Source organism: Neopelma chrysocephalum, unplaced genomic scaffold (assembly GCF_003984885.1).
Source record: "Neopelma chrysocephalum unplaced genomic scaffold, ASM398488v2 Primary Assembly neopelma1_59, whole genome shotgun sequence".
Taxonomy (NCBI): domain Eukaryota; kingdom Metazoa; phylum Chordata; class Aves; order Passeriformes; family Pipridae; genus Neopelma; species Neopelma chrysocephalum.
Window position 1 is genome coordinate 408,556 of NW_020897714.1, and position 22,253 is coordinate 430,808.

Genomic DNA, 22,253 nt, shown 5'->3' on the forward strand with positions numbered 1-22,253 from the left:
AGCAGCAGACCTAAGACAACTGAGAGCAGGGGCAAGAGAAGGGCAAGAAGCTGATGGAGTGCTTCAGCCATCTCACGACACCTTCCCTTAAGTCTGCCTTGCTAAAGCTTCTCCACTTTGCATACAAAATATTAGAAGCTGTTTAAAACAGAAGCCTCCCATGCATCTCCCCTGGTACCTCCTAACCAGAAGGTTACTGGCTGTTGTGCATTGAATAAGTCTTTGGTGAAAGACAATCCTATGAAAAAGTTTGCTTCCAGCAAGTAAGTGTGTCATGTTCCTTTTGTTTAAAATCCTGGGTTTTTTAATGGAAGATATCCTACTGATCCCTTGTCAAGATTTGTATTTTGCCTTCTCTGGTGAAAGTGTCTGTACTACCTTCCTTTAAGAATGAACCACAAACTCATCTCTCAAAGTCTCTGTACATCTCCTTCCAAAGGCAAATCAAGGCTACAGTTCCTTGACTTCACACTTCCAAGGACACACTGCCTGAGAGGAAGTGCAAACATCCAGTTTGTTGCCTTTTTGAGTGAAAAAAAAATATTTCCTGTAGCATAAAAAAAAAGATAATGAAAGGAAGAAAGAAAGTGGGAGGGCTGGCAATGAGAAGCTGCATACATAGGGTGTAAAAAGCATTAAATCAAATTAAAATCTCATTAAACTCTCTACTTGCAGCTACTTTCCAGCTTAGCTGTTCTCTCTTACTGTCTGTTGGTGTGCATGATGTTTCTGCTGCCTAACTTCTGTCTTGTTAACAATTCTTCTTCCAGTTAAGCCTTCCCTACATGTATCTGCCCACTTATTTTATCTCAGGGCTCTCTTGGCAGAAGTTTTGGTAGTAAGGAACCAAATTAACAATTGTGTATATGAGGTGTGAATCAACTTTGCTTCAGTAAGTTTAGAACACCTTGCAAACTCATTTGGTGCTATTTATGCAAGGTTTCAGCAGAATTTACTTTTGAAGTAAATATTAAAGCAAAATGAGGTACAGCGCTGTTTTTGAATGCAGAACATTATTTTGCACCCTGTTAGGTCTATTTTTTCTACTAATACAGCAATGGCAATTGGACAAGTAAAAAACTGATAGGATGAACAAAAGCAATGTTCCTTTCCTGAGCATGCCAAATCCGTTCTGTAAATGTGACATAAAAAAAAAAAAGCCCCTAAACCACATGGCAGAAGTCAGGCCTCCCAAGGAAAACCTGCACTACAGCAGTTTGCACAAACTCCTGCATCTCTTTACTTAATGTTTCTGACATTAGAAGGATGATTTTTCTGTGTGCAGCTAATTTGCTGTTTTACTTAGAAAGTTTCCTCAAGGAAATAAACAAAATAGTATAATTTTGGCTGAATGTTTTTCTGCTTTTGAAAATTTGAAGTTTTTATAAATGCTGAAAACATCTGTAGCCTGATACTTAGCAAGGCCTTTATTAATCTCTCTTAAGTAACAACTCTTACGTTTGTTTTGGGCTCCACTGGTCGCAGCACAAGCTTATATTGCAGCAGTTATGACAAGGGAACTGTCCTGAGCATGTATCTGAGATGCCCCGTGAGAATAAATTGCGCAGGGACAGAAACTTATTCTTACTCACAGCTTCACACAAGCCGCTGACCCCTTGTCCATAAGATTTAAGAGTATTACAATAACTGATAATATCAAGATTATTTCTTTAGGAATATCACATAGTGAATGGTTCAAATGATATCTCCCATCATGTCTCTGACATCAGCTAAGCATGAGTAAACCAGCACAAGAAATGAGCCACAAAATACAAACTGCTACACACAAAAACATGCACCACTTTCATGGACACATCAATACTGTTGTAGATTTAGTGATGCTCTCTTTTGATGTAAGAATGACAGTGTTACGGCTTTTGAATACCCCTTGTTTTCTTCTTTTTTTCCTGTAGAATAAGCTTTGCAGTGCTACCACCCTTTCATACCCTGTTTTTCTTGCCTGCGAGACCTAGATATAGCTGCTGATACAGGATTTTAAAAGGCTTGAGGGTAACAGAGTGAATTAAACATTCCTCTTCCAGCTGCTGCTGTTCACAACACATTTGACAGTTAAAATACATCACACATTCTCTTGTCCGTTTAATATAAACAATTAGTATTTTAAGTGGAGTCCAGAATCAACCCCAAATAGGAAGATCCAGACAGGCAGTTCAGATAGGAAACTAAGCAGTGTTCTAAATTTATATAAAAGTCGTTTGCAGTCAGTTCAACCTAGGCCTAACGCACTGTCTACTGCAGCGCATCAGACTGTGGAAGGTGGGAGACCAGTGCCTTGTCTTTTGGGGAAGAAGGTTTCATTTTTCATCTCAAAATTATTTCAGCACAACTTTTTATCTGAATTTTTTAGTATGAAATGTAAAATGAAGGAGAAAAATCAAAATTAGAATATAGTATTTTTGTTTTCATATAATGAATTCTTTGTCTAATGAAAAATTTTAGTTGACCCAAGATATTTGCTGGAGGAAAGCTTGTTTAAAGAGAATTTTCCTTTTTCTTTTTGTCTTTCCTGGAATGAAGACATTTCAAATTACAGACCTCATTGAAACAAACAAAAAAATCTGACTTCTCTGTAGGTTTACTTCCTTGAAGTTGAAGCAAACTTGAAATAACAGAAGGGCTTTAATGCAAACTCAATTTTAGTATAGAAGCAACATAGGGAGCATAGTATCATTCTTTGTAGTTTTAGGGATTCTAACATGATCTTTGCAAAGTGCTAATTTATTTTCTAAATGAGAGAATTTTTAATAAAAATATTATAAACTGAAAAAGCTTTTCAAACCTGACAGAAGGCATTTGGGATGTAATATTATTCAGTTGTAAACACCTTCTTTTTTGAGTCTAGACAATGTATAGTTCCATAACACAGAGTAGGTAACATTCTGTATAATATTGCTTCACACAGATGGTCTTGAAATTCTGTGTACCTAAAGTCAAGGCCTATGTGGGCATGAGGATCTCTTTGGAAACCTGTCAACTTTTCCATGTCAAAAGCTAAGCATACATCTCAATCGGAAGCTGGACCAGGAGTAGCTATCAGTTAGGACTGAACCCTCTAGTTACTAGCATGGGTAAAATATCTGATAGGAAGCATTTAGCCTCACTTCTGCTTGCTGGGGAGGAAGCTAAATTTTAGGTTATAAACTTTACATCAATGACTTTCCCTTTATTCCTCTGCAATGCTCAGTGGCTGATTGCACTGGGTCCTGAAGTGCAATAGTGCAAATACTGAATCATAAATAAACAACTTATCAACTTCGCAAAAGGAAGCCAGGCAATTAATTTCTTTTAAATTGAGACTTCCTCTAAAGTGAAACAGTCCCCTCAGAGCCCTCAGACAAGGCAGCTTCTGCAGCTGTCAACTTGGTTTATACCTTAAAAGAAAAAAAAAGGAGCAGGGCACAGGGAGTAAAAATGAAAACAGCTTCAGGTTGTTCAATTTCCTGTTTGTTTAAATTTGTCCATCCTGACATGCAGATTCATCACACTCCTTTTCCTGGTGACTACTTCATTAGATTAGTTTAGTCAGGTATTCAGAGGGATTTTTATCTTCTGACTCATAAAATTCTTGAATTCCCCTAAGAATTTCCTATGTCTGGAATTTTATGTCTTTGTAGTTTTAGCTGGACTCCTAGAAGAAGTTGCTCTCTAAATTGCTGTTTTTAGCATCTGAGGAGCCAGCTAGAGTGTGACTCCTGCTTTTCAGGAAAACTGATCCATGCTAGCACTTCACCTCTTAAAATTTTAATCAATTTTTTTTAATATATATTTTTAAACTCATCCTTTCCTGACAGTATTTCCCCTTGCTGCCCATGCCTTTTGCAGGTGTCCACTTCAGAATATTTCTCTCCAATTCCAAAAATGCACCCCAGTGGCTCAAAGTGCAGCCTGCATGCCATCCCATCAGGTTTTAATCACTTCTCTGCTTTAAAAGCAGAGAAGCTGAGGTTATGGGTTTATTGGACCATTTAGCAGTTGATGAGAAGTGCCTCTGTAGATCCCTTACCTGTCTTTTTTTAGTCCTTTCTGAGGAGGGTGAGAGCCAGGTTAGGCTGGAGCCCTGGTGTGTGCTTCTTTGAAGGGTTTAGTGAATTGAAGGTGATGCTTTTTGACATGTGAGCTCCAGAAATGTACCGAGTGATTGTAGTGCCAACTCGCCTGCTTGCACAGGGACTTCGCCTGCCTTCGCCGCCCTCTCGGTGCGGAACGACGGCCCTTCCCTTCCCTGCAGATGGCGGAATGACACCCTGCCTGTCTTCCAAAAGTCTGGGGGGGAAAATGTGGAAAAGACCCTGGTCACCTCTTGCGGTGTCGGTGTCTTGTCTCTTCTCCCGGGTCACGGTGTTTGACTGCGCAGGAGCTCCCGGATGGGTGCTCCGAAACACGGCTGTACGTCCTCTCGCACGTGTGTCTGTCTGTTCATCCTGGAGGTTGCTTCCCTCGAGTACATTTGCTTATGGAATCGGCAGGTGGAGACAAGAACAAGGCCATGCGCTGCGCCGCGTGTCCCGCGCTCCCCCCCGCCCGGCGTGGCGGCGGCGCTGAGGGGCGGCCGGGCGGGCCGGGGGCTGCCCGAGACAGGAGCTTCTCCCCGCACCCCGCCGCCCTTCCGGCGGCAGGGGGAAAGGGAGAACGGTAGGGACGGGTACATGTCCTGGGTGATGGTCCGTGCCCAGCAGTGGAGCTAGGGCGCCAGCACCACCGGGGCCCTGGGACATCACCAAGGTCCAGAGGAGGAAGCCCAGGGGAATACGAATACAAAACATCTTGCCTGTCTCCGGTTTTCTCCTGCATATTGGCCCATTTCCTTTGTCTGATTCTCTCTAAATCTTCTCTTATTGCTCCTCTCACTTATTGCATCAGGTTTCTTTTCCAAGCAAATTACTCCTTACATATGTCTTTACCTACAGTAGCGTAAAACAAAACAAGATCCTGAAGTGAGTTGGATGTTTACAAACCAATATTATTTGTCTGCAAAAACATGAAGGGAGTGTAATTGACTTTCACCGTGACTGCTCATACTGTGCCTCATTACAAATGATCATAGATTACTTTAAAAATGACTTCCATGTCTTGAACACTTTGTGTATGGTACATTTGTTTTGTTTATATATTTGAGTAAAAAATATAATGGAAGAATGATCCAGAAGAAAAAGAAGACATCAAAGGCACGGTCATGGAAGAAATAGCACAGGCACAGAAGCAAATAATAGACCAGTGCTGAGCTGATGTTTGCAGCAGCCATGTTCATGTTAGCACTTGCTCAGTCTTTGGGAGATTTCAGAGGCAAGCTGAGCTTCCCCCAGGAGAGCATTAAAGGAGAACAGCTTCTCATGAGATTAGTTTTAAGAAGTTTGCTGTTTATTTCCATGAACTGTGTCACTGATTACATAGTATGGCTGTGAAAAGGTTTACTTTGAAAACTTTCTTGAAAAAAAATGTAGGTTTTAGGACAAAGGGCATGCTTTGCTTTACAAAACAGAAGGTGAACATTACAATCAGAAATACAAACTTTTCCATTTCAATAGTAACAATTTTCAGAAGTTTTCAAAGTACAAAGTTTTCCACAGAAAACTTAAAGGAGTGTATGTTAGTGCGTGTGCACATGAATATGATATTTGTCAGAATTTTCTGTGAAGAAGGGTCTTTATTTTCTAGTCAGCATTATTACCCACCTCCTTTTGTTTGCATAAGAGCTTGTTAAGAATATTTAAAACTCCTCCCAAACCAACACTAACTCCAAAGAATCTAACACTGCAAATCATTCCTTTTTTTTTTTTTCTTCTTTTAGGATTTTGTGCTGTGCTGTACCTTTTGCATCCTTTTATGCATGACAGCATAGTGTTCAACTGTGCATTGTAGAGACAAATTCTTAGGCAGAGGATAAGGTAAAGTTACCCTGGGTACCAAGTCCAGGGTGGCAGAAGTACCTCAGAAGTCTTTGCATGAAGCTGCAGGGAGTAGATCTTGCACTTCCCATGTGAAAGAGGCCTTCAGGACTAGGTTCCTTGCAGGGCTTGATAAGCCTGTAGTTCATGATGAGATGTTCCTGCCCTGGGATAAAAATCCTGCTCTAGAAATGTATCTATTTTAAGGACTAGCTTAGTGGATAAGATGTAATATTAAGCAAAAAGGATAGTTTTGCTCTCCACCCCTTCATGGTAGCATGAAAAGGAGCCATACTGCACCTCTCCATACTGTCTTCCTACAGTGTCTTGTCCTGTGGCCAAATGGCCCTTACAGCAGACCTGGTGATTTGAGGCTCTGTCTTCACCCCGCTTTCAGTGCTCTATTCTGTCAACCTTTGGCAGACATTGCCATCAGCTAACTGCCTCAGTTTTTTCCCAAATCCTGACAAAAGCTTTCCTTGATGGCCACAAAATTATGTCCATTCTTAGTTATTTGTGACCAAGTTTCCTTACCAAGACAGCTTATGCAATATCTAAAGTAAACAGAAGAAAGGGGGTCTTTGTATTTCTTTTCTTTTTGCTTGTGTGTTTGGTTGGTTGGTTTTTTTAATCAGTGTAATAACTCTTTCTCTTTTTTCAAAACTTTACAGCAGTAATGAGAACCTATTTGTCCAGCAGAAATGAAGAGGGTGCTTGTATGCTCCAGCTCAGTGCTGGAGGCACTGTAGAAGGAGGTTCGGTAGAAGGAATATAACTGCAAAAAAAGAAGACAGTACAGACTTCTTTTTTTTTTTTAATGTAGTTAAAATTAATTCAGTCAGAATTCCACCTCTGCAGTTTCAGTTTTAAGTTGCAACTGAGTTCTGGCTGTTCTTTACAAACTTTATTTCCCAAACATGCATAACAATACTAAAAGGAAACTCTTTCAACAAACAACTTGTGGATGTTCATTACTTGAAACACCCCATGACAAATTTTTCAAATATGTACTTCATCAGTGACTGCTGTTCATTTCAGTGCCAGATGCTGATTATTACAAGGTTGCATTTGCTGTTTTTTTTAACTTTCTCTGTAAACATACTGCATTAGGATTTCAGTTTTGTCAAATCACTTCCATCATAAGGCCTGCCAGCTCTACTGCTATCCTGATTTACTCATCCTCTATGAAATCTTTTGCTATTTTAGTGAGTTGCGCAGATAACTCATACGTATACGAATTGCAAGATATTTTGTAATATATACATTTGTTTTACCGATACTGCTTTTGGAAGGAAAACAAACACATCTATTCGAAGTTAAATGCTTTGGACTGAGGTTATTAGGTCAACAGTAAATTTTAAAAACTATTTGAGACATTTCTTGATGGCATTTTAAAATTATAGCTTAAGGTTACACTGCTTCACACAGTTCTGTTTGGCTCCTTTGATGCTGAAGATCTACAGCCGACTTATGTGTAAGGTATATTTTTTAAAACATTAGCTATGATTTAAAGTAACAAGAGACACTGTTCAGATGAGGGGAGAAATCCATCCTTTGGGAGGAAGTGAGTTAGGTTCAGTAGTTTTGTTGAACCTGAACCAAGAAAGAAACCAGTAGTAACTCAATCTTTTTAGGAAGACTTGAGGAAGATCCCAGCTTCTGCCTACGTGTAGATTTTAGCAGCAGCCTGTACATTCAAGATGTCAGGAATATTACAGAGGAAGGCTCTGAAAGAGTGGGTTTATATTTGTCAGTGTTTTAGAACACAGTGAAAGCACTAAGGAAGCAGCTAGGGCAAGAGCAATATTGTGATAGAGTTATTAATTGCTAAAGAGAGTAGGCCCCCTGCTTTTATTGCTCAAGAGACATCAGGGGCACTCTTGTTCTGAAAAATTCAGATGTCAAATGAAATCATAGACGCAAAGTTTCAGATCTCCCTTAACAATCATTTTAAACAAATATAACCTCATCCCACTTACAAAGAAATAAATCTGGATTGCATATGCTGTTTCATGGTAAGTTGTTTTGATGCTCAGAGTGCTGTAGTGGAAGAAAACAAATACCACCTTTATTCATGACTTTCACTTTTTTATTTCCCTAGTGAGAAACATAAAGGAAAAAACAGATGACGATTGTCTCATAAAAGCTGCTGTTAGAAGTTCAGTTGTTTTGAAACATTCCCTTCCCACACTGTTCTGCCAGAGTGGTATTTGCCTGCTGCAGCAGCCCAACTTTGCTGTTAGAAAGAAGCCCTCTTTTTACTTTTTCTTCAAAATTAAGCTTCATTTTGCCTTTATGTTGTCTGCCTCCCCCCGCAACCGCAGCCTGGCTACCGCTCTGATGCTCTTTTGGCATGTTCTGTTGAAAAACAGTATGACGTTGTCCTTCTTATATCTGGATGGTGCTGGAAAGGAACAGCCTTTTTATTCGTGTGGAATACATATCTAATGTAAAGCTGTTCACTGATGAACAAGAATGTTTCAGTGCCCAATTCTGTTTCTAGCTACATTTGGGTAAATTAGATGAACCTCCACAGATAGTAGTGTTACCTGATGGTAAAATAATTCTAAGTAAGAATATTCATTATTCATTCATCATCATGGAGATATTATGAAAAATAACCCAAGGTGTTCTGTGTTAGCCAAAAAAAAACACCTATATCTGCACAGGCATGCTACATAATAGCAACATGTCACTTTGTAGTTCTACATTAAACTTTTATGTGAGAAGTTACAGCTGTGGATGCCTGTGTCTTTCAGATTCTGTTTCAATAAACCTTTGAGAGAGAAAAAAGTGAAGGCCCTTCAGCTTTACAGCAGTTTCAAAGCAGAAGCTTTATTACCTTTTTTTTTAAATCCTAATACGCTTTATGTTTTTAAACAGACATAGCTTCTCAGTGAAGATAAATGATGAGACTCTACCTTAAAAAGCCTTTGGGTTTTCTTTAATCCGCATTAGGTTAAAAGGGAATCAGAATTCTAAAAATAGGGCACATCAGAGCAACTAGGTATTTTTCAGGTCAAGGTCCTCTTTTCCATCTGGTGCCATTTGGTAGTTCTAACATCTTCCATCTTCCCCTACTTCTCCATCTGTAAATAACTCACTGAAGTAAATGCTTGGAATAATTACAGCAAAGAATGATAAAATGCAGATTGGACTTAATCTCTTTGGGATCTACAATGAAAAACATAACTACAGACATCACAGTTATTGAAAAACTGTGCGATCTCTAATCGGCAGGTGTATGAAATGGGAATAATGTCAGAGCATTACGTGTTTTGGGATTGCAATTGTGCTGTTCAAAAAAATGTCAAAAGGCATATTAGATCAGGAGAGGGGAAAAAATAGCCTAGCAGGGTTGATTTTCAAAAGTAGCCTGCCGTTTCACTTCTGCAAATAATTAGAGACTCATATTTTAACAATTAGATGTCTAAATGCTTGCATCCATCTATTAGGAAGTTGGAGACCTAACTAGAACAAAGTATATGCAAACTCGCAAAACTGGAAGGAGGTTTGAGATGCTTCTAAAATTGATTAATCAATCAGCTGCTGGACTGCTTTCCAAAAGCTTATGGGAACAAAATGTCTTTCTTTTTTTCTGTGAGGTCAATATTGGCCCAAGAAAGAGTCCTGGAATAGCCCATGAGATAAGGTGCTTTAGAGCTTCGTGGGTTAATGTGAAAGAAACAGTCTACTCCCGTAGAGTTTCATATCTCTACCAGGAATGCGCAAAATGGGCTGGACTATGGGCACACCATTTGCTGTCACTGCCTTCCTTTGACATTACAGATACTTTGGCATCTCAGTTTGAGAAGGAGACAAACTCTTTGGTTTGTCAGCTGTCTGGGACTGCTGTGTGCCAGCTGCCTGTGTTGTCCTTATACCCACCTTGTGCCAGCTGCTTGTATAAGTGCCCGCCATAGATAGCTCATTAGTAATATTGATTCAATCAAGTACCTAGAATAGGAGGTCTGAAAGTGGGAAAGAAGATGCCTCTTTTGAATGGTTTGAAAGCCTCTGCCCATAGTGGCAAAAGGAGCATCCAGCACTGGTTACCAAACCCAACATTTCTCGTTCTACCTGTTCTTCTGTGTTGCTGCCCAGGGCAGTACCAGGCAAGAAAGCATTCTTTGATGGAGAGGAATAAACCACTGTCCCCTCTTTGCCAGAATAGGGACCATTATGAAAAACAAAAGATTTGTTTTTGGTGAGGGTGTGTGGGGTGAATTTTAGAAATGTTGTGCAGCTTTTAAAAAATATTCTAATATTTGTCCTAATGTTTTCTAAATATATTTGTCCTAGAATGAGGAAGAATGGGACATGACTCAGTATGTGTGACACCCAGCAGTGTAAGATCCTTTCTGTTAGTCATGCAGGATGGAGCGGAAAAGATCTGTCAGTTTACACATGTTTTTCACTTAAGTACTTGACAGAAGAAAGTTTCATTGCTTTATTTAGTGTATTTTAGATCCAAGAAAGGATAATTGCTATATATCTGAAAAATTATTCATCTCTGTGGCTTGCTTATTAACTTAGTAGAAACTGGCCCTTAGGACATACCAGCCTGACTCCCACGCAAAGGGTTGTCAGAGTGAGCACAAACATAAGAGACTCTTATTTTAAAGCCTGTTTATGTTGCCAGTGTGATGCGAAGTGGTTGTGAATCTAAGAATGAGCCTATTTTAGATGTCTAGAATGCATTAAAAATTGCTGGCCATTACTGTGTCATACTGTCCCTCAAAGTAAACTTTACTTTCAGGGAGAAATGTATTCACAAATCTTAAGTGCTGTTCACACACACAAAAGTGCAAATGTCATTTGAAGTTGTTCACTCAGCTGGGAAGCTCCCCCCACCCTCATCTTGTCTCTTGCAATTACCCTTTGCCCCTTTCCTCCAGAGACTGTTTCTTCCTAGCTGGTATGTTTTACCATCCTTCAAAAGACAGCAGCCCTGTTCCTGCTCCCCATCAGATGTAGTGAGCTAGACCTGACAGAAAGCCATCACCTAGGGAGGGTTGATTCTCAGAATCACAGTTTGCAACGGGTCTCCTCCAGCACCCAGCCTCTGCAGTGCTAGGGGCTACTGTTTCTCTCTGCTTAGCAGAAGCAGAGGAGATCCAAAATGGTCATCTTTCCCTCCCTCTCCCACTCCATTCCCTACAGGAGGATGTGCTTTACAAGTAGCCAGATAGCTTTCAAAATGGGCTGAAGCTTTAATGCACAGCTAAGGGCAGTCTAAAATGTAGAGGAAGCCAACCATTTTGCAACCCTACAGCTGGGAGGAGGTAGGGGCGCAAGAGGACAGGAGTGGGGGACTGGAGCCAGGGTGGCAGGAGAAGTGGCCTGGCGCTTGCAAAAAGGGAGACCACTGCTGTGTCATTTACCACTTATAAAGACAGAGAGATCATATGAAGGGTCCACAAGGTTCTGGTTGGATTTCTATGTCACTAGGAGTTGGTTAATATGCAGGCAAGAAGATTGCTACTGCTTCAGCTTGTTCCTGGCAGCTTTTGAAGTAGACAAAATGGCAAGAGAAGGCTTAGCAAACTATCAGGTGGGTTTTCCACTCTAGCACAGGAGAGGAAATGAGACAGCAAAGAGAGATTGATTTTCCTGGTCAGTTTGGCTCATCAACTCAATGGGCAATTCACTTGTCTTCCTTTCAAGGTCAACAGACTGAGTGTGTGTCTCACTGCGCCTTTCAGGACCTTTTCTGTTCCAAGGTTTGCTCAGTTTTCTGTCAACCCTGATGGAGTTTGTCCCAGGAATGCTCCTGCCTGGATCGCCATGTTGCTCAAGAAGAGATGACTTGATGGAGAGTTAAAATTCCAGACTGTGGAGGCACAGTCTGTTTCCTATTCCCTCTCTCAGGGACCATATGTTGCAGTGGTGGAGCCTGTGGAGCATGTGTCACATGTAGCATGAACTGACAGCCTAATCTGAAGTCACTCCAATTGGGTACAAAGACTCCTTTAGGAGAAGCTTGCCTGTTTATATAGGTTTCAGATAACTTCAGTTTTTAAAAGTGCATGGAGTGCATCTAAAGTAAATAATTTTTCTGTGGTGAATGAGAAGAGCAAAAGGAGAAATCTGGAGAAAGAAGAATGGATGGTCTTTCTTAATGTCAAAGTTGACGTAAACACATCTCCTCCAAACCCCTCTCACAAGATGACTCTCAGCAAGACACAGATTGCTTCAATCTCTTTGTAGCAGTCTTTGAAGCTTCCCCCTTATTGCTGTTATGGAGGAGGCAGGGTTGTCTTTGAGAATTCCCGCAGCCCTGAAATGTGCCTCTTCCAAAGGCTTTCACATGATCAGATAGCTGGTTGCTCCAAACAGCTCCCTCTTTGGAACTTCTCTGCCATCACACAAGGGTAAACTGGTATGTCTGTTTTGCAAAATTATTAAATTAAGAAAACTAAAAAGGCTTCATTAAAAATATTCTGACCGGCTCTATGTAAGGCCTCAATTTTTGTTAGACAGTGACTCAGCTAAGGAGACGATAAATGGCATTGGAAAGGAGCCACCAATTAGGAGACATCAATTTTTCTGTCAACTGGATAACCCCTTTTACAAAACTTGTCATATGTTTACTTTTTTTCTGTTTGTGAAGGTAGTTGTTTGGCAGCAATATTTTGCATGAGGGGAAGAATTTATAAATTGGGGGTTTTTGTGGTTGTCATTGCTGTATTGTTTTGAGTTCCTGTCTTGTAGGGTATTTTCCTTGTTCAGGGTTCTTGCTCCTCAGTCTGTGTGCTGTCTGTAACCCTTCTATTTTTAATACTTGGAGGGGGGATGACTACTTATTTCTCCAATGAGTTCTGGAGTGGAAACACTTGTGATGGTAGTAGGCACCTTGGGAGCACAAGACTTGGGGATTGTAATGTCTTCAGGTAGCTTAGGAATGCCACTGTGTGTGTGTTCCCAAGAGGAAAAGAAATACATTTCTGAGCATTTATTTATTTAAAAAATTACATTTGTTATGCTTATATCCTAGTAAATGTTCTTCCATATTTAATAATTTAAGATACAACTGAAGACATATAGATTTTTTTCCAGTTTACACGTTTTCTTTGCACACATTCAGAAAACTTGATAGCTTCCACATTTCCTTTTTACTGTATAGGAAATTTTACTCACTTTTCCTATGGGAAGCTGTATATATCCTGTATTCATCTGCATGCAGTGATTTGCAACTTCTGCTATCTTTCTTAATAGCTTATTGCAAATCATTTTATGAAATCACTAGTAGCAAATGCTTAACAGATATTAGAAGAAAAAACAAGTTCTGTATTCTTAGGCATATGTGTAACATGTAGAGAGAGCAAGAGCTGCCTGTGCATATTATATTTGATAAGAGACTGAATGAGAAGAACAGGTAGCTGGTGAGATTTCAGATGGGCACTGGTAGATGTCGACATCTTAAAGCCTGTCAGGTTCTTATATGAGAATCCTGCTTCAGGAAACGGAGCATTATGATGGTTTTTGAGGGGTGGCTGAAAAGTTACAGCTGTGTAATGGGTTGTTTTTTACCTGTGTTGTGGAGAGGGGGAGACTTTACATGGAACAGTAGAAGGTCATTATTTAGGTAAGTGGCCATTACTGGTAGGTCAGGTATATACCTCATCATCATGCGCATTAGTGAGTGCAGTTGTTTTATCCTGGATGTAGACCACATGCAGATCACCCACTAGTGTTTAATATAGGCATAGTTATGATTCCACTTGTCCATGTCTGATCTGAAGCACTCATTACTGTTTTGAAATGAGACACAATAGTAGTCATCTCACTGCCTCTAATGTGTGATGTGTCAGTGTTTGAGCACATCTTTCTGGGTTTGCCTTGGTGAAGGCAAAGGTTAAGGCAGGTTTTGGGGCTCTAAATTGCAATTCCCCAAATATTTTAAAAAAGTACCTTTAGACTGCAAAAGCAAAAGCACTTGTGTTTTGTAAGATCTTGCTGTTTATCTTCAGGGTGGAATTTGTGCTTTTTTTAAACTGATGTTGAGGCTGAATCTGGCTTACCTGAGCAATCACCTTTGTTCCCGAGCTAAACTGCTAACACTGCTTTTGGTGGAGTGCAGGAATCCCTGTGGAGATGGAAGATGGGCAGCTAGTGGCAGCTTAGTCCTTTCCTGTAAACGACTTTGTATTTAGGGGGTAAGGTGTTTTTCCAAAGTACCTAAGTGATTTAGGATAAAAAAATCTCCATTTCATTTATTTCCAGGCTCTGGAGTGAGATAAACGTTTTTCAAAATGCGATTCTATCCTGCTTTTTACAATGCTATCTGCCACAAAGACACCCTCTTTTCCTACCTATCTTGTTCCTCTTTTCCAGGTTGGCCTTCCTTTTATGATGTGATCAGTCCCGATGCAATTACTTTCAACGATGATTTCTCCTATGGGATGCATCGAATTGAAATATCCTGCAGTCAGGTTAGTTTATAGCACACACAGACCATTCTGATGGCAAAAGCTGCAAAAACCATTACAGCGTGCTGTAGTTTCCTTGAGATTTGCAAACCTTTCAGTGCTATAAATAGTAACCATTGTGAGAGGGCACAATGGGTTGTAGGTATAACAGCTGAGTGGAGCAAGCTGAAGGCACAAAGGGCTCATTGGAATGCACATTGTTGTCTCATGTGAGATTTAACAGAGCAGATGTAAATGGTTGGACTCAGTGCTGAGTTTACAAAAATAGTCTTCCTGAAGAGGGTTCCTTCAAAGGAGCTTCTGAGCCTGAGCCTGACTCCACACATGAGTAGTCAAGAGAAGTTGAAAGCAATGGAGCGACTGTCTGTGTGCTGATTCCATCACTCTGCATTACTGTGCAGCCGTGCTAACTCATTTCCAACACTCATTCCCAGCACAGTCCTAATGGCTGCTTCAAACAATCCCATCTGCCAGAATAATGAAGTCAGTAGTCCTTCAAAAGATGCCCAAATTTTCCGTTATCTGTCTCGTTCTACATTCTCTCATGCTTTGTAGTGCCCTCCTTTCTATGAAGGGAATGGCATAATCATTACGTAGCAAAGGGAGAAGCTGCTGCATTGGTGTCCAGCAGATGTACCCAGCAACTTACAGTCCTCTAGCTCCACATGCTCAAACTCCTCCTGAGAGAAGCAGCAGCTTCATTTGGACAGTAATAATTTGCTGTTCTTCTTCTAGACAGTATTGTTGAACGGGTTACTGATTTCATGCCTGACAATATGCATCCTTACTAGTCAGTCAGTCCTCATGTATAACACTCAGAGTGAGTTAAGAAACTTCTCAAGAGTATCCATTACCTTCAGTCTGCCTAGAGCATTTGGCCCAATATGTTAGTCAAATTAGTGTGTCTGCTACTGTGTCATGTGTACTACATAATTCTGTAATTTCTACATTCATTATATGCTTTAGAAGATCCATTCAACACTTTATGGGAACATCCATTTCCCTAAATTCCCTAGCAAGGTAGCAATGGGACGGCAGATTGGGAAGCTCATGCTTCACCAGTGGTTACTGGCATAACCAAAAATGCAATCCAGTCTCTTTAACTCTGCTTAGTAGGCCTGAATAGTGCTAAAATCAGCTTACTGCCAACTTCTGAGCCTGTATCTGTTGACACACTTCAAGAGATGGCCAGAGCTCCTGGAGAAGCCCAAGGCAGCCTGTGGTCAGGCCAAGGAATCTGGGAATGTCATTTACCTGTTGCCAAACAAAATAGTGTTAGCAGAACCTGAGACCAGCAGTATTAGCAGCAGTCACATGCAGACACCATAAAATCAAAGCAAAACCAAAACCAAAACCTGAATTTGAAGGAAAAAATACGACCAAGGTTGCTATATAATCCAATAGCAACTTCCTACCAGCTATTCCAACTTCCCAGGGCAGTAACCCCACAGATGATCAAGTCACACAGAAAAATAGCTTGGGGAGTGGTGAGCATCTTTGCAGCCAGAGCTCAGCACAGTTAAATCTGCCACACTGTGTATCTATAGCAAAACCATTTCTCCCCTCCTTGGAGCACCAGGAGTGTGAGTCACACATGCAGCTGCAAAAAAAATTGCAGTTTTACTGCAACCTGAAAAGCAGGGGGATTGATATGGCAGGCCTTGGTAGAAGTGAAGGGAAATACCTTCTCCCATACTGCAAATGATATTAACGATGAAAAAGTAGTTGGTTTTTCTTTAAAAGTCCTTCTACTTGTCTGAGAGAATAAAAAAAATCCCTTTTAATGTTCTCCATTATAGAAAGCAAACACTGGGTGAAAAATCACTGTAATATTAATCAAATACATCCATGGGATTATCCTAGAAATAACTTCCACAGTTTTTTGGAAACACGTCACCCTGAATGTATTTTAAAAGTCAATGAGCAGTGACAGATAGAAGTTAATACAAAGGCATTTGAGGAATACTGTAAAACTGGTTGCGTCGCTTGTTTTTTCCTCCTTCCTGTTCAAGAGTCCCTTCCCCTGTGGTCTCCCTAGCTACGATTTCTGCCTGTACAAATCAGTAAAATTCCATAGTCACAGAGGTACTGTTTGCACACCAGTAGCTTTGACTTTGCTACGGCAGCTGACTGCAGGCTGCTTTCCATGCCTCCCAGCAGTGTATTAGAACCAGGAGGCTTGGGACATCCAAGCATACTGACAGTTAGCAGTGACTCCCCTTTTCTGCTCCCAAGCACATATTTTGAATGCTTTAACTTATTTCCCTGTCCAAATGCATTCTGGCCAATGTATTTATGTGCAAGGCTGCAACAGATTATTGTTTCTTTTTCAGAGGCTTTCCAGGCATGTATATATGTCCTAGAAAAATGGTCAGCACCTATTATGTGTGAGGAGGACAGTAAAGTCAATTCATCCTTTATACTCTCAGCTGACGGCCAGGTTTCTTATACTGTGATACAAAGGATTAAATTACATTTCTGTTTAGGGCAGGTGAATTATAGAATCCTCTACACAGAGAATTGCCGCATAAATTCTTGGTTAGGAGTAATCTCAAAAGGTTACAAATTTTGCAGTAATCCAATCCTGGTGTGATTCTACCATCACAAGAAGGTGTAATGAGACTACCTTGGACTCTCACACAACTTCTCAGGTTTTGTGAGGAAAACGTTTTTGACAGATTGTCTTTATAGTCTGTATGTGAGTGTATTACTCCTACAGACCATTTCTCTCTACGGTTTCTCTTGTTCTGTTTCTGTTCAGTAGAGAGGGAATGATTTATCTTTTGTTAAATGTTAGTCTGGAAAAGATCTGTTTAACACTTCCAGCCAGGAGGTTTAGAAGCATTCTTAGTTGAAATGAGATGATTTAATTAGGATGCTGAGCATTTAGAAAAGTACTCTCTCTGGGACACTTAATTTTTTTTATTTTTTTCCCAAGGTATGGAAAAGCTTTATAGTCAGGTGAAATGCCTCATTGTTAGATACCCCACTCTGAGAAAAAGCTCAAATTTTCATCCCAAACAGCCTAGAAAAGGCCTTCAATATAAAGGAAAATGAAAAAAAAAAAGAAGTGAAGAATGGAGGAAATGGTAGCAAGACAGCAGTCTTTCAGGAACAAGACTTGAAGCTTTGTTTCTCTAGGTCCCATTCAACTTTCCTTTGCCTTTGCCTTATTTGCCATGTTTTATCTTCCTTCCTTACAAAGCAGCTGCTGCTTAACCCAGTCATCCATGCCATTTTCCATTGCCTCCGGGAACACATCCTGCTGATACCGTGGGCTAGAAGCCCTCAGTTGTTATTGGGGTCCTTGCAGGACTGCCATGGCTGTCTTAGTGACTTCCAGGAGCAGGGAGCCTGCCCTGGAATGTGTCTGTAAGAGTGGGACCAACAGGTGGGAGAACTGAAGCTGGAGGCAGTGAAGATTATTGTTTCAGCTGTCATTAAACAAGAAGAGTTTCTGTCCTGCCTAGCTGGTGTGAGAGCCTTCCCCAGCCTTTCAGTCTGTTGAGACAGTTTAACCTGAAGGCAAGACTTTACCTGCTTCTACAGACACCCTTCCTGCTGCTTTGGTAAATTAAAGGCCGTAACAGCAGGAGAACATTAGCAACACATTAACTGCAGGGTAGAGATTTGCTGTCGCTAATTCATTCACAGTTTGGAATAATCACTATTGCCTCTATGTATTTGGAGTACTATGAATTAATTAAATGTTTAGAATAATTTGCAGTCTTTAATTTTTGCAGTCTGACTGCGAGCCCACGAGCAGCTCTGTGATCTCAATTACATCATTCCAGCTCTCACTGAGATCAGCTATTGACTTGCAAGGCCGAGACTCTTTGGTAAAACAGCATGACTTTCCTGTTCAAGATAAATATTTCTCCAGTGCAAGGTTTTATTTTTTTATTTCTTGTGGCAGGCTGTGAAAATGAACTTGTGGAATTTAAATGACTAATTACAAGAAGTTCTAATTACCCATTTAAGTTGTCAGCCATAATGTGCAGTGATAGTAATCTTAATTTTTGAGTAAAGTTCAATGGGATTAGCTTCTTCAAAATATTGTACTCTTCTGTAAAGGACTGTTACCTTTCTTACAGACAGGAGCAGTAGAGTTCACCCTGGGTACCTCTGCAAGTGTCTGGGTCTTACTCATACAGACCAAAGGTAGTTCATATTTCTTACAAAAAGCTAAGTTCAGCGTAATTTATAATTACTCCCAACTAAAGATTATTCATTTAGAAATATTGTACATATTTTTACTACAGGTCTTTTTTGGTCACCTGTCCCTATCTCCTATATACTACAGAAATTATTAGAGATGAATAGGATGAGCTCCATCCCCTCCAGGGGCAAGGAGCAGTGGAGCCCCAAGAAGAACCCTGATGCTCAGAAGAGTGGCAGGCTGTAGAAAGGAAAATAAAAAAAAAACTATGAGGGTACACTCCGAAGAATATCTTCGCTGGTTTAGAGCCTTGCAAGGATCACCAATGTTTTAATGTTTTTTTTCACCAAGGGGTGTAGCAGATGGCTGCAGGCTGAGGAGAGCCCAGAGCTCAGGTTGTCCCTTTCTTCCACAGATATCCTTAACAGCAGTAAGTGAAACATGGGCAGTGCTGCCCTCACCACCCTTTTTTTTAACTGAGCTCCTGCCATGAGATCATTCCAGGGACAGGCGGCTCCTCTGGGATAGTGGTCCAACCAAGCATACTCAGCAGCATGACAGGAAACACCCAGGATATTTGGGCTCGGGGTCTTAGGTGCCTGTGGTATCTCAGAAGATCATCTTCCTGGATCACTCTTACAAATAAATGTAGGTTGTAAATCCCACCTGAAAGGGTGATGTAGGCACCAATGTGCTTCCTTGGAAGGGACTGTTAGTCATTGCTTAATACCACAGTGATGCCGTCGAGCTGCACAGAAACACAGTGATACTCTATTGTATTTTGTTTCAGTGTGGTGCTCACCTGGGGCATATTTTTGATGATGGACCTCGCCCAACTGGCAAACGGTACTGCACAAACTCTGCTTCATTATCTTTCAAGCCAGCAGACAAGAGCAACGCTGGAGAAGGCAGCGGTAATGCCAGTCCTGCCCAAACAGGCAAAGCTGAGCTGTAGGAAGAAGCAAAGCCTGCAGAAAACTGCGCTGATCCCACAAGGAATGTTTTTTAAGTTGCCTGCTCTCTTATATCCTAAGAATGTTCAGATATATGAAACCATTTTGCACCATCCTTCTTCTTCCTCACTTTTCTCAGAACTGAGGCCTTGCCTGCCAGTGCATTTACTATATAATTGGATTGAAAAATGTGTTTGCTGAGTCCACAGGCTTTCTTTTCCTTTATTTTCTTTGAGATTTCTTTGGGGAATCTTTAAATTGAGAGGCTTTGACATCATTAGTTAATTAGTTTTTTCTTAATGCTATGTTACTCTAGGTTTGAGCACTATTCCTTTTTGTGTGGGAGATGGGACTTATGTTTATCTCCAGTCTATATGAAACTTCTGGGTATAAGAAAATCCTGAATTCCTAGTGCATCTCTGCTTTGTTCTGACTTGTGAGGCATGCAGCCTTCGGTCATATGTATTCAGCCATCTCCCAGCATCAGCCACACCCTGCAAAAACTTGTAGTTATGACTGTTCCTTCCCAACTGAGAGGGGTGAATGAGATGTTAAGACCATCCTTTGGCTAATTTACTGCCAAAATTTCAAGGGTGTGGTTGAAAGGATGTAAACGTTATCTCACCATCTGTTTCCCCTTTGTTTGGTACTTAAATCAAGGTTTTAACTAGTAAGGCTCACTTTTGCAGGCTACTAATGAGGCTTTGTCTGTTTGTGAGGCCTGTTCAACAAGTGTAAAGCGAATCTGAATTAAAGCTGAAAGATGCAGGGGGTAATTATATGGACAAGTGCAGAGATAAACTTGCAAAGTGAAGTAGATGAAGGACGACAGTAGGCTCTTTATTGTGTCCATTTCTTCAAGGATTCAGAAACATGACTGAGTGCTAGAAGGGAGTTTCGAAATGAATGCAGTAGAAAGAGGGAGACCCTCCTGAAGTATTCAGTTTTAAGATTATCTGGTCTGGATGCATACTGTCTATAAGACCCCAGCCTTTAATTTGTGCAATTGTGGCGTAGGACATGAGTGACAGGGTTGGTGTAAAAATGAATTTGAAAAAAGCCTGTAAGAGCTCCAGAAATTTTCACGTAGAAAAATTTGGTGTCCCATAACTTATTTTTCTCATCTGCTTTTAGATTTTGGTCAATAATAGTTTGTCTAAAATTGTGCATAACACTGTTCTTTAAGCTATATTATACAATATTTGCTAACACCACTTTGCCTTTAAACATTGAGAGACTTAATATAGTATTTACTTTTATTAGCAAACTTTGTGACTAACATGTTTAGATCCAATTTTATTACCAGAAGGAACAAAGCAACCACTGATTTTTATGGAAGCGGGATTGAGGTTTCTATGTCAGGGATAATAAACATATTATCTAAAGTGCAAACATCCTTCAGTTAAAATATAGCTACTGTGAAAGCATATGGAATGGTCAGAGCTGCCTTTTTTTTAAGCAACATAGGAAAGACATGAAAAAACCATACAGTACCTTAACATTAAATAGATGCAAATAAGGATGATAAATATTTACAGCAGAAACACTTGGCTTTGTGGTGGCGAGCACCTACTCAAATGAGTATTTCCCCAGATGTCATGCAAGGAATTGCTCATCGTCTGCAGGAAAGGTTGTGCAGTTTGACCTTTGGTGTTTCAAGGCGGTCGAGTTTCTCCTTAGTCTCCTTGTTTTCTAGCAATTTCTTCTATGAGGACTGCTTTTATTCCTTGCTGTTATTTAAAGAAAAGCAGTTTTTCTCTACCACATATTCTGACCTAAACATAAAAAAGACAACATCTATAAAAATGTGGTACATAAATGTAGTTTAATTCCGGATTGCTGTTCGATTTAAGTGTTATCAAATTTCAGTATATTCCTGCCTTATGTTAAAGAAATATATTACTTAAGCTTCAGAACACAGTAATGTATGCTGTCCTACAGGAGATTTATTTTTGCAGGATATGGAATGCAATGAAATGAGTCAATATGGTGAGGTGTATGTGATCTCTGGGAGTTAGATCATTTAGTATAGGAAATGCATTGTTCTTATGCACAAACTATACCACAGCACAGTGCAAGGTAAGACAGATTTCCTTTTATTGCTCTTAGAAGGTGCTAGTAAGAGCTAGTATCGAACTGTCCAAATTTGGTTCAGTCTGGTGATGATTGTGACAGAGGAAACTTGGGAGCTGAGCATCATGTATAGAATAAGAGAATATTTCTGTATGTTTAAATTTTGCACTGTCTAGATGCTTATAAAAACTGAATGCAAACTGTGTAGAAATAGCAAACTATATTTTCTGATATCTCTATTTTACTCAGATGTTTAAATAACATACCTTAAAAATCATGTAAGTCACACGTTATTTATATACACTATATATATATAAAATTGCACATGTTTATATATATATATGTACACACACATATATTATTCAAGTATAATTTTAGCCTTCTGTACCTTTTTAATAATTAAAACCTTTTCTTAAGAGGGTTCAATACTTTTAAAAAATCAAATATACATTTTTCAAATTAAATTTGTTTTCATATGTTTGTTGTACACAAATATAAAATAAATTTCTTTATAAATAATTCTGTTCTGCTTCCTTATTTTTCTGGTTTTCTGTCAGATTTTTGCACCCCTAGCTGCAGCGTGTCTTAGGGAACTGCTTTTACTTTGCTCAACTTTAACTTAGCAGCAGTTTTAGCCACTTCTGAGAGATGCAGTGTGGGATGTGGTGAGTTGCAGGCAGGCATGTTGTAGAAGCCCTACAGTGCTCAGGTTCAGTCTGAAGTGGAGAAA

The 22,253-nt window shown here is 40.0% G+C and overlaps 1 protein-coding gene across 1 annotated transcript in view; it reads left to right on the forward strand.

Annotated features, from left to right (window-relative positions):
- The window catches only part of MSRB3 (methionine sulfoxide reductase B3), a 61,446-nt gene extending 39,527 nt beyond the window's left edge, over positions 1-21,919 (forward strand). The window contains exons 5-6 of the mRNA XM_027679639.1: positions 14,244-14,341; positions 19,288-21,919. Of these exons, the coding sequence (XP_027535440.1) occupies positions 14,244-14,341; positions 19,288-19,452 (263 nt within the window). The 3' untranslated portion in view covers positions 19,453-21,919. The remainder of the gene's footprint in view (positions 1-14,243; positions 14,342-19,287) is intronic.
- The last annotated feature ends 334 nt before the right edge of the window (positions 21,920-22,253 follow it).